Source organism: Oryx dammah, unplaced genomic scaffold (assembly GCF_014754425.2).
Source record: "Oryx dammah isolate SB20612 unplaced genomic scaffold, SCBI_Odam_1.1 HiC_scaffold_11, whole genome shotgun sequence".
In the NCBI taxonomy this organism is placed as follows: domain Eukaryota; kingdom Metazoa; phylum Chordata; class Mammalia; order Artiodactyla; family Bovidae; genus Oryx; species Oryx dammah.
This window is the reverse complement of record NW_024070195.1, coordinates 17,123,483-17,136,880: the sequence shown is the minus strand read 5'-3', so window position 1 is coordinate 17,136,880 and position 13,398 is coordinate 17,123,483. Positions and strand designations below refer to the sequence as shown.

The 13,398-nt window shown below is 38.8% G+C and overlaps 1 protein-coding gene and 1 non-coding gene across 2 annotated transcripts; one reads left to right on the top strand and one right to left on the bottom strand.

Moving 5' to 3' along the window:
- Positions 1-1,344: 1,344 nt before the first annotated feature.
- LOC120870297 (placental prolactin-related protein 3-like) lies at positions 1,345-13,374 on the bottom strand. Its single transcript, XM_040249911.1, has 5 exons — positions 13,320-13,374; positions 6,582-6,763; positions 4,192-4,299; positions 2,257-2,436; positions 1,345-1,630 (listed from the first exon to the last, which is right to left on the bottom strand). The coding sequence occupies exons 1-5, from the start codon at positions 13,372-13,374 to the stop codon at positions 1,439-1,441; spliced, it is 717 nt and encodes a 238-aa protein (XP_040105845.1). The 3' UTR covers positions 1,345-1,438.
- Positions 8,951-9,061, top strand: LOC120870654. Its single transcript, XR_005722854.1, has one exon. It is a non-coding gene; the product is annotated as a U6 spliceosomal RNA (small nuclear RNA).
- Positions 13,375-13,398: the final 24 nt, after the last annotated feature.

The window sequence follows — 13,398 nt, the reverse complement described above, 5'->3', positions numbered from 1 at the left end:
GTGATGTCAGAAATTGCCCATCTCGTTTCCATCTATCCTGTTCCAACATGGCCCAAGGAATGAAGATCCAGAGAGGGAGAGAGAAGGAACCTTGCAGAAATGGACACATCTGCACTTCCTGGTAGGTCCCCTGAGCCTCAGCAGGGGAGAGGGAAACATTGAATAGGCTGAATATGAGATGGAGCTGACACTTGACTGACCTGGACATGGGAAACCCAGAGTGATGGAATGTGTGGAATGGGTGCAAGGTGATGCAGGAGATGAGGATGCAGTGGAGTGTGGGTGACGACAGCCCCTGGAGGAGGATGAGCCAGTTCACCTTTGTATCTGCGATGGACTCAGCCTTTGTGTCCCCCAGAAGTTTCATATGATGAAATCCTGATTCCCATGATTATGGTAACCCTAGGTGGGGCCTTTGTGAGATGACGGAGTTATAAGGATGAAGCCTCTTCAATGAGATGAGTGCCTTTATATATAAGAGACACACAGAGCTCCTGAGACCTCCCCCCCGTGTGAGGATGCAGTAAGAAGTGTGTGACCAGAAAGGACCCTGCATGACCATGCGGTGGAAATTCATTTCCATTGTTTTTAAGCCTGTGTTATAGCAACCCAGAAGGACTAAGACATCATCCTAACAATCTTTAGACAGTTCAGTAAACCTCATGCTATTTATACAAAGCTGCAAAGCACTTATATTGTCTGATGTAACATTATGATAGTTGGCTGAGAGTTCATGGCTGGCTTTCATAAAGAATCTTGAGAATTCTCTTGGTAGTATGACCAGAACGATGAACAATTGTGTAATACTTTGATTCTAATAACTTGACCAGAATAATTGACTGTGATTCTTAAGTAATATCTTAATGGTCTTCTTTGTAATGCCAGCTTCTGCTGCTGCTGCTGCTGCTGCTGCTGCTGCTGCTAAGTCGCTTGAGTCGTGTCCGACTCTGTGCGACCCCATAAACGGAAGCCCACCAGGCTCCCCCGTCCCTGGGATTCTCCAGGCAAGAACATTGGAGTGGGTTGCCATTTCCTTCTTCAATACATGAAAGTGAAAAGTGAAAGGGAAGTCGCTCAGTCATGTCCGACTCTTAGCGACCCCGTGGACTACAGCCTACCAGGCTTCTCCATCCTTGGGATTTTCCAGGCAAGAGTACTGGAGTGGGGTGCCAGCTTCTGCTACTTGTGACTAATTTTGATAAGAGCTTCATTCTCTCAATTGTAGGGGTGGATTTTCTTTTGATTTTCTATTAAATGAAGATAAGAAATGTTAACAAATTGACCTCTTAGATTTTGACATCTGTACAGAGTCTGTGTTTATTTTTATAAGAGGAGACCAATTTCACAGAGCATACATTAAAAAGGTATAAGTTCAAACAAGCTTGCTATGGGATACATCATCATGACCACCTCAGAGCTGGATGGGATGGATGTGGATTTAGCACGAATTGGTGATTCGGCATCCCAGCATCTTCGTGTATGTGTCAACTTTACGTGAATCCGTATGCAGGCACTTGAACAGCTTATAAAATGCAGAATGGCGCACATCTTCATCGCTGGACTCCAGGGATGGGAGTGCACACCAGTAAATGCGAGCCTTCAACATCTTCTGCCTTACTGGAACAATAATCTGAATACCCAAAAGATAAAGACTTATGTGTTTTATTAGGATTTGCTTTTTTTTCTTTGCTTCTAATTATCAAATTAAGATTTGGGGAAGACATACGTATATAAAATTCTCTATTTGTGGATTTTGAAGCCAGCCTATGAAAAAACTATTAGGAGTCTAAAATGTAGAAACATAACTCAAGATTAGTTTTAACTTTCTCTTTTCTTCCTTCCCACTCTCATCCTTTGATTTGAGGAAAACAGAGAAAGAAGACATTTGGAACTTCAATAGCATACATCCTGGGTTACTTTGAAGAAAATGCTGATCTTGGAAATTCTGTTCTCTAGCTCTCTTACTCTTGAAAATAGTTCAACCACCTGTGCCCAGGAAGAGCCAAGCTTTTGGTGGAATTGTGTGCAATGCAGGGAAGGCTGCCCATGTCAAAAATTGCAGTGAAATTCTGATTCCTTTACAGTAGAGTCTATCACTGAATGCCTAGGCTCCTGCTTTACGTAGTAGCAGTCTAGCATATAGAAGTCATGAATCTTTTTCTTACAAAATGAGATAATTCCAAACACCTTCCACATTACAGAGGTCACCTCTTTCACTGATGAGCAAAGCAAGAAAGCCCTCTGAAGGACACTCACCTGGCAGAATTGTCTCTCTATGAATGTTTGAAGTTCTAGTAAATTTTTCACACTCTCTCTGGCACTTAATAGGATAGTATCTGAGACTTCTTTCATATTCCGCAGGTCCATGACTAGATGATACAGAGGTCTATTCCAGGAGTACAGTAACATGAGTATCCACTTACTAAGGTCTTCAATCTAAGCAACCAGAAGAAACAGTCTCATTAAAATAATCATAATTCAGTGGTTTTAGTAACTTGTGATCTTTGCTCAGAGCAGCTGACCTAAATAATCTGGTTATTCCTGTGTGTATGCAGATTTTTGAAGATAGTAAAAGTTGCAAAATTATAAAATGTAAGCTATTAGTTCACACTTTGCTGAATTATTAAAAATCTAGGTTATTTTAGGAACTAATTCTTCTGATGCATTCTAATTTATAACATGAAGAATTTTCTTTTTTCTTCTGAAATTCTACCACCACTCAGAGAGTTCTTTTGTTTGTATATTTGCATGAGAGAAATCTAAGTATTTTATGGCAAGTCAGTATATGCCTGCAGTGCCTAACCCAGGAAAGAGGGATTCCACCTGTGCCCACATCATTGTCACCCAGTGATTCATTCATATTAATGAATCAAGTGAGTCATTCATAATGATGTCTGATCGGTAATTGTTTTATGATATTACAGCAAAGAGACAATGAAAAGACATGATTTTCCTAAACTGGCTTTCTCTCCTCAGTTGATCCCAACACCAGCCCCCTGCTGACATCAGAGCAGTCTGTTTTGTTGACATGTCTCCAGGCAGAAAATGGCACAGCATTGTCTTTAGTTACAGCATCAGTGGGATTCACAATGGAGGGTTCCCCCTCAGCCCCCCACCAGTTCACTACTACTAGCAGAATTGAGCCTGAAAATCCCGGGGGCTGAAGATCTCTAGTTAATATGCTTGATTTCTTTACAGCCATGAACTGTCTTACTGGTAAAAAACAGAAAACTGAATAGGATTAAATTAGTAATACACATAAAGTGCTTAGTAAAATGTGAGGCCATATAGTAACTCTCAATAAACTTTAAATTTAAGCTTATTGAACAATCCCTCTTCTTCTTCCTCTTTGACTTTTTTCCTTTACTTGATCATCCTCATTACTAATGAGCTTAACAGAGGAAAAGAATGCTGGTATCATTAAGAAGGTTGTAGAGAGAGAAGATAGTATTTTAATGGGGGATGCGTGTTAAAAGATTTTAAATAATGTTAGGAGGAAGGATAATGCAGGAAATCAGAAAGGAGAAATTATAATGGTGAAAATTTGGAGTTGCCATAAATGATTGAGGCTTGATATGTAAACTGTGTTGTCCTCAGAACAGAGCCATTGTTGCGGACATGAGAAGCAAAGCAATGTTTTATAGGCCATTGTGGGGGAGACTTATAAATTAAAAGGTGACAGAAAAGACATTGAGAATGATGAATGAAGGAGGTGTCAAAGAAGTAGAAGCAGAATCAGGAGAGCCTTGAAAGGCAGATGTGGTGGCTCAGGGGCTGCAGTATAGGTCTCCCACTTAGCAGTCACTAGTAACAGAGTACTCAAAACGGGGGTGTGTTTCTTACATATTCATGAATTTTGCAATCTTATATTTTACACATGGAAGTTCCCATTCATTTCCTGTTTTCATACAGTATAATGGCTGCAATCCTGTGTCTAATGCATTGGTTGAACTAAATTTGTCTGTATGGACAATTTATAGATCTGTTATTTATGTTGCTACTACAGCTCTTTAGTCATCCCTTGATTTCACTCATGCTTCATCAAGTGCATAATATAATTTCTCTTCAGTTGCTTATGGTTCCTCCACCATTTTCTGCATGTACAGTTACCATAACCTCTAATATTATGAAACCTAGTAAGCTACATACTGTCTCGTTTGATCCAGTGAAAAACCCAGGTGAAAGACTCACATTTGCCTCTAGGACTTTTTCTCTTTCTTCAGGAGTGTGGAGGGAATTGGTGTGGCAGCTGTTGGTGGCATTGATATAGTGCATTTGGCCCTGGGCATATTTTATATCCTGAAAGTGATCAGGCAATTAGTTAGGGTTGTTGGGCATTCAGTAGGTGAACCCATTACCAGAACATCAATGTGTTTGACAGTTGTGTAATTTTTTTAAGGAGCAGGCATCACAAAATTCGAAAGTCATCCTTTTCCTACTTTTTCTATACATTGTCTCTATAGATATGATTTTACATCTAACTTTTCTAAGTTCAACTTTTTCCCTTCTCTTTTTTTAAATCTGTTTTTGTTTTGTTTTGTTTTTACTTTTTAGTATTTGAACCAAATATAGTACTTTTGAACCAATACTTGGTGCTTCCCAGGTGACAGTAGTGGTAAAGAACATTCCTGCGAATGCAGGAGATATAAGAAGACTCAGGTTTGATCCCTAGGTAAGGAGCATCCCTTGCAAGAGGGTAGAGCAGCCTACTCCAGTATTCTTGCCTGGTGAACCCATTGGACAGAAGAGCATGTTGGGCTACTGTCAGTAGGGTTGCAAAGAGTTGGATACAACTGATGTGACTTAGAATGAATGCATGCACCTATATTTAACCATTTAATCTCTTGCTTACTGTGGGTTAGAGCCAATACATTCCCTTAAAAGGAGTTATACAGTTATGACTCTGACTAATCTCTGAATCAGCACACCAAGAAGCTTAGTGTTTATCCCAGGTGCAGAATACAATCTTGTTTATGGTGACAAAATGGTACAGCAGAAAAACATAAAGTTATAGGAAATGCTAAGCAATGGGCTAAGAATAATAAGAGTAGAAAAATCTAGCTAACACATTGATAGAGAAAAAGTAATCTTTAGCCAAAGTTATGAACATGTCAAGAAATTACTTAGAAGATATGGAAAAAAATGGGTAGTCAAAAATGGAGGATGAAACAAAAACTACTGAGTAAAAAAATTCCCAGGTGACAGTAGTGGTAAAGAACATTCTTGTGAATGCAGGAGATATAAGAAGACTCAGGTTTGACCCCTAGGTGAGGAGCATCCCTTGCAAGAGGGTTGAACAGCATACTCCAGTATTCTATAATAGAAATCTTTAGCACCACTTTTTATTAGCTGTGTGCTCTACTTTGTGCTCCTTGATTGACCTAAAAGAATGAACATACAACTTTCAAATACTTTCATCAGAAACAGAATAATTGTTTCCAATTGTAAACTCCCCTCCTATTGTAGCTCTAAAGCTATTCACTGCAAATCTTAAAAGAATAATTTGTAGCATTAAAAAAACAACCAGTATTCGTTTTTGTGACCAGGATTCAGCTTTGTTTAACATGTTCCATCCACCAAGTTCACTGCAGAGCAGTTCTCATTTATTGGCTATTTACTCTGAGCCTGGAGAAGAAAGCCCAGAGAGACATTGAAGGACCAGAAAATCAGCATGCTTCCTTTTCCCCGATCCCACCTAAAAGTGCCCCGTGTCAGGTAGTATTGTGGACTGAATGTGTGTTCTTCAAGTTCATTGTTAGAGCCCTAACTGCCAGAGTACTGTCTTTTGAAATGGACCCTAGCCCACCAGACTCCTCTGTCCTTGGGATTTCTCAGGCAAGGATACTGGAGTGGCTTGCCATTCCCTTCTCCAGGGCATCTTCCAGACCCAGGGATAGAACCCAGGTCTCTCACATTGAAGGCAGATTCTTTACCATCTGAGCCACCAGAGAAGCCCATTAAGGTTAAATGAGCTCTTAGGGTGGAACACTGAACCAATATGTTTAGTGTCTTCATGAAGCGAAACACCAGAGAATTACCTCTGTGTCTCTGTGTCTTTTCCTCTGTCTCTCTTCCCCACCCCCCACCCTGTGTGAGGATGCATGGAGAATCCAGCCTGGGAGGAAAGAATTCTTACCAGAACCTCATCTTGCTGGCACCCTGATCTGGAACTTCTAGCCCCCAGAACTGTGAGGAAATAAATTTCTTGTGTTCATTTCACTGAGTCTATTGTATTCTTTTATGGCCTTCTTGGCTGACAAATACAAAATCATTTGTTTTGGAAATTTACTGAAGAAAATGAATGAAAGGAAATTGAAAAAGTTATTGCACTTCTTAGGAATCTTTGAGATTTCACAAATCTGATCCTTTCTTCGTATTCCACATCTTATGAGTTGATGGATTCTTTGACCTAGAGACTGCATTACTTGAAGTTTGGCTGATGAAGCCTTCTTGTTCAAAGGACAGTATAGCCCAGTCACTTATGCAAGGGTTCCATCTGGGAGCCTGGCAGGCTATAGTCCATGGGGTTGCAAGAGTCAGAAACAACTTAGCAACTAAACCACCACCACCACAGTACTTACAAACTCATTGAACATTATTCTGGAATGCTTAAAGATGTTGTGGGACAGCCTGGAGGCATTGAGTGCCAGTACTGTAAGGGATTCCAGGGGGATGTCAGTCACATTAGGACAGGAAGACTGGTATGAGTTGCCTTGGCACAGGAGCAGATTTGACATGACCAGCAGCAGAAGCAGGCAGGACCCTGTTTAATTAAAAACATGAGCCATTCTGAGATGATCTAGTCACATGAGGTTATCAAATCCATCCCATGGAGGGAAGCCTTCTCCTTCCCTGTTGCTCTGAGCAGGAGTTGGTACTGTAGTAGCTGGGTTGGGGAAGAAGGAGTGTTTTCTGTGTCAATTTAAAAGGACGATGATATTTGCACAGATAGATAGTTGGAGAAGCATGTTACTCCCTGTAATTTTATATTGCTCCGAGAAGTACTTCTGTGCTCTGCAAACATTTGTAACTTAATTCTGAGCCAGAATTTTTAGGCCATTTTTTAAAGACAATTTAATGTTTGGAGTCTGCAGACTTTGGCAGCAAGGCCCTCTAAGAGTTTGTAATTTTTTCACTCTACATTGACTAATGCTTGCATTTTAGACAGTGAAATTAAAAGAAAAATCAAGTTGATCTGTGTGGTTTACCATCACACTGGGGTGAGAGGAAACACATTACTGACTGATTACTACTATTGAGTACGAAAGAGAATACTAAGAGAAAAGGATACTGTACCTCGGATCTGCTCACTCACCTTAGTAACCCCATGCATGTCTTTGATACTTCCCCAAAAGCTTTAAAACATCTTAAAATTTGTGTTTCACAGGAACCCTGTGAGATAGCCTTAATCTTCACTATGATCATCAAGTTATGTTAATGAAGATGTGATGACTTGGAAAGGGCAAGTGATTTTCCCCAGGTCCCATTATTAGCAGATGCAGGTGACTGGGCACCAATACACTCATCTGTTCACTTCCTGATGTCACATCACACATGCCTGTGGGCTCTCGGTCTGCATGTGTGTAATCAGGACCATATCCGGAGCTTGATGACTGTGATTAAAGAGAAATATATTTTGTCTTTGACTGCAAAACAGCAGTGACCCTAGAATGTTGTTTTTATCCACTTGTTTTGCTCTGTCTATAAAACACTCACTGTTACAGTCTCTGACAATTATCAGTGTGGGGGTCTGGTTCTCCTGGCTAGCCTTTCTTCTAGGCACCTTGACAGCTCTTCTACTTTTATGTATCTTTAATCTCGTTACCTTTGTTTCTTCAAGAAAACTGCAAATAAATCTCCAAATGGTAATACAAGAATATTACCTAGTCAGCACCCAAGACAACGTCATCAGCTCTACGAATAAGGCCTGCCCTTTCCTGACTTTGACTTTTTAGGGATACAATTTATCTGTCTGGTGGAGTACATCCTGACAACCCATGGGACTTAGTTTCTGAACCATCTCCAAACATCTCCTCTTCAATAGTAGAACTAGACCTTCATGCTTCCATGATGTACTATAATATTTCCGAAATTATTCCTGGCCCTACCTTTGGCCAACAGAAGCATAAAATCATAGACTCTTGCAAGCGTGATTTTAATATTACTTTTCCTGTCTGTCCTTTGTAAGTAAGCAGAATTTAAGACTGAAGTGAGCAAGGATTGAATTTGGACAAGAGAACTGATAAAATAGAGATTATATCCTTCTGAATGAGATCTGAACATGATTCTTTTTCCAATTCACCAAAGAGTGGTAGTTTAATTAAGGATAAGATATTAGCATTCCCCCGTGGCTCAGAGGTTAAAGCGTCTGCCTCTAATGCAGGAAACTCGGGTTTGATCCCTGGGTTGGGAAGATCCCCTGGAGAAGGAAATGGCAACCCACTCCATTATTCTTGCCCGGAGAATCCCATGGACAGAGGAGCTTGGTAGGCTACAGTCCAGGGGTCTCAGAGTCCGACCCGACAGTGACTTCACTTTCACTTTCAGGTTTTCTCTGCTCTTAGTTAGTATAAAGGGGCGTGGTATCTAAGAACAAAATGGTTATTTAAAATTAGGTGATGAAAATAAAAGAAGTGGTTCTTAAAAGGAAGACATATAAGTTTGAGAAATTTGGGACTATCTCTCTTATCAACTAAAGAGCTTATTGACACAGGCAAGGAGAATAATAGCTTGTATAACATGGACATATTTGTGTGCATCTATTTCTGTGCATGTATACATGTGTTATGCATAAATATATGCTTAATTCCTTCTTTGAACTTTGGACCTTATAAAATTCAATTTTATTAGAGGCAGCAAATAGTGCAGAATACCCTAATTCCTAATGTAATTAATCATTTATTGGTAGATGACTAACTATATGATTTTTTTTCCTGTTAAAATGTTATTCGTGTGTTTGCTTTGGTAGCACATATATTAAAAAATTGGAATAATACTGAGAAGATTAGCATGGCCCCTGCCCAATGATGACACACAAATTTGTGAAGCCTTCCATATTTTTCTGTAACAAACTTGAGGGATGAGACTGAAAGGAAGGTGGCAAGGAGGTTCAAGATCCAGGGCACGTAGGTATACCTATGGCTGATTCATGCTGATGTTTGGCCGAAAGCAGTACAGTATTGTAAAGCAATGACCCTTCGATTAAACATCAATAAATTTAATTATTAAAACTGTTATTGAGGATCATATAACAGGTTCAGATATCCAATTTATGACTAAAGAGGATCTGACTGGAAACTGATGGTGTCAATTTTCATTGGTTAGTGATTAATTAACTTTATAGTTGCATGAGAAAAGTAAACTAACAAACACTACTGTCTGTGATTCAGTGTCATAGCAAGCTATAATCCTTGTCTACATTCGCTTTTAGGTGGTATAGTGCCCAAACTGAAACTGAGGCTGTTCCCAGAAGCTCACATTTGTGAGTCCTGCCCAGGGTGTTTGTTGCTGATGCTGAAGGCTTCTGTGCACTGGCCACTAAGGCCGAAATTTTCTCTGCTGAGCATTCTCTGGTTCTAACATGTGCAGTAGTCTTTATATTTTGGTTTTCTAATTTGATTCTCTAATTCTTTTGACCAGACTACCAAGTTTCTTTATGATTTTCCAACCCTCTTGTGCTTTGATTTTTCTGATGCTCATTAGTGTATTTGCTTCCATGTCTACCTCTCTGAGTAGTTTTCAACATCTACATAAACCCTACCCTATTCTCTTACTGTCTGGATTTTGATGTTTAGAATCAGCATATTTTATGAACTTCATTTTCCTTCTGGTGCAGTTTCTGGTATACAGCTTAAGCTGGTTGGCTCCCATCTGGCTTGTTCGTGTAGTCTCCAAAAAATTAGAGAACTCTGCTTTCTTTTTAGGCAATGCTGCCCCTTGTTTTGATACCATTGCTAATTTTCTGTGATTTCACTTCCTGCCTCATAAGCTTTGTCTTTCTCAATCTACTGTAACGTGAGTACTATATGCCTCTATGTTGGTATTACTATTTTAAATGAATATCAACCTAGTATAGCAGAGAATTAAAGGGAAGAAAATTACAGTAGTATTAGTAATAATACATTCCCCCAAATTACAATCCAGTAATGCTCCCAGTTTTAAATGACTTTCTATCCATGTATTACTGAGGTCCCCTACTCATTTTTCCATAGTAGATATTTCAATTTTGAAATAGAATGTAGAAAACAATGGAGTGGAAAATTCTGAAAATCACCTTGGATTTTATATGCTTCAAGATTAAGTATGTAATTATTAGTTTTTTGTAGTAAGTAGGGTATTCTTAGCACATATAGCTAACTGTTATTGAGAGAAGGATGTTTATTGTGAACTGCAGTCACCAAACAGATGTTGCAGATAAAGAATGCAATACCAGGAAGACACTGGCTTCCGTTGTGGATGGAAAACCTTACAGTGTCTGTCATCTACAGTCTACTCTTCAGATTTTTCAAATCATTTACTCTTCCTTTGCTCATTTAATAATTTGGGTTGCTTTGATTTCTTTTCCTACTGAGTTGCATAGGTCTCTTATATATACTTGGATACGAAGCCCTTACCAAATATGTGATTTGCAAAATTTTTCTTTTTCATCCATAGGTTTCCATTTCATTTTATGTATGGCTTCTTTTACTATGCAGAAGGTTTTGAGTTTGATGTGGTCTCACTAGTTTATTTTGCAGTTCTTGCCTTTGCTTTTGATGACTGAGTTGTTTGAGCTGCTTGTATTTTGGAAAGCAATCTTTTATCAGTTGCTTTATTTGCTATTATCTTCTGCCATTCTTACCAAAACACATAGACTGGCTGAATGGATACAAAAACAAGACCCATATATATGCTGTCTACAAGAGACCCACTTCAGTCCTAGAGACACATACAGACGGAAAGTGAGAGGATGGAAAAAGATATTCCATGCAAATGGAAATCAAAAGAAAGCCAGACTGGCAATTCTAGTATCAGAAAAAATAAACCTTAAAATCAAAACTATTATAAGAGATAAAGAAAGACACAACCAAATGATCAAGGGATCAGTCCAAGAAAAAGACATAACAATTTTAACTATTTATGTAACCAACATAAAAGCACCTCAATACATAAGGTAAACACTAACTGACACAAAAGGGGAAATTGACCATAACACAATAATAGTAGGGCATGTTAACACCGCACCTGTACCAATGGACAGAACAACAGAACAGAGAATTAATAAGGAAACATAAGCCTAAAAGGAAATATTAGAGCAAACAGACCTAACTGATATCTTCTGCACATTTCATTCAAATGCAGAAGAATACAGTTTCTCTCAAATGCACATGGAGTATTATCCTCATCTTGGGTCACGATCAAACCTCAATAAATTTAAGGAAATTGAAATTATTTCAAGCATTTTCTCTGACCACAACACTATGAGACTAGATATCGATAATAGGAAAAAATAACTTTAACAAACACAAACACGTGGTGACTAAACAACACATTTCTAAACAATGAAAAGGTTACTAAAGAAATAAGGGAAATCAAAACATTCCTAGAAACAAAGAACAATGAAAACATGATGATCTAAAACCTAGAGGATGCAACAAAGGCATTTCTAAGATAGAAGTTTATAGTAATACAAATCCTACCTCAAGAAACACATTGAATAGACAACCTAACTTTACATAACTTAAACTCTTTTAAAATTTGTCTTATCAATGTCTTAAATGTTTTGTATAAAATTTTTCAACACCTTGCTTAAGTTTATTTCTAAGTGTTTTATCTTTTATGATACAATAGTAAATGGGATTGTTTTCTTTATTCTACTTTCTGATAGTTCATTGTTGATAGATAGGTCGGCAACTGAGTTTTGTATATTGGAATATAGTAATCATGATGTATGCTACATCTTTAACAAATAGACATTTTCCCACAAATAAGACATGTAGATGATCAAGAGGTTTATGACAAGATGCTCAGAATCACTAATAATCAAAGGAAATGCAGATCAAAATCACAAGAGATATCATCTCATACCTACTGGAAAGGGTAGTACCAAAAACGTAAGAAAAGACAAATGTTATTGAGGATGTGGAGAAAAGGAGTGCTTATGCACTTTGGTAGGGAGGTATACTGGTGCAACTGCCACAGAAACATACTGTGGAGTTTCCTCAAGAAATTTAAAAGAGAACAGTTATGTGATCCATTATCCCACTTCTGGATATGTAGTCAAGGAAATGAAATCATTGTCTCAAAGAGAGATCTGTATTCCCATGTTCATTGCAGCATTATTCAGAGTAGCCTTGTTATAGGAACAACAATTTTTCAACAGGTGAATGGATTAAAACAATGTGATGTGACATATATAGGTAACTATTATTTAGCCATTAGAAAGAGAAAGAAATCCTTCCATTTCTGGCAACACGGATGAAACTGGAGGATATTATGCTAAGTGAACTAAGTCAGAGAAAGACAAATACCATAGGATCTCAAGTATAAGAAGTTACAAAAAAAAAAAAAAAGAAGGACCTCAGAGTAGAAAAATGATTGCCAAAGAATGGAGGGTAGGACAAATAGGGAGAGATTTTTAAAGGTTAAATATTTTCATGTATAAAAAGTTAAAGGTCTGAGTATCTAAGTTTGAACTTCATGATCTATCATGAGATCTAATCATGAGATTGAACAAGCTCTGGGAGATGTTTACAGACAGGGAAGCCTGTGGTGCCAGAGTCCATGGGGTCACATAGAGTCAGACATCACTGAATGAAAGACTGAACTGAAGAGAGTGAAAATTACCTGTGTTCTCCTCAAAAAGCAGAAGTTAAACGTATATGGTGATGACAGTGTTACTTAATAGAAAAGGAAACTTGTTTTTAATACATGTACAAATCAGGGTGGACAAGATGATGGAGGGGAAGGTGGAAGTGGAGTACACCTCTCTCCACTGATGCATCAAGAACGTCTAAAGACACAGCAGTTCCCACAGAAGAACAGGTGAATGCTGGTAGGACTTCCTGACTACTGAGAAGGAATATCCGGATCCATATGGAAGTCACTAGGACAAAGGAAAGAAGGGACAAGGAGGAAGGGAAAAGAAGGAGCAGAGCAAGTGGGACCAGTGTGCACCTGGGGGAGAAGGAGCTGAAGTGCAGGGGAGAGATTCCCATGTCCATGGCCATCCCCTGGAACGGGGGAGGCATTTGAAGCTGTTGGGGAGTGAACTCACTACTCTGTGACAGTCTGAACAGAGTGAGAACCTCATAGACAAGCCATGCTGCAGCCTTTCATACCTCGGACAGGGTTGTAAGTCCACTGGTGTCCACGGAAGCTGGGAGCTGGAGCCATGGGGATTGCAGAATGATCCCAGGG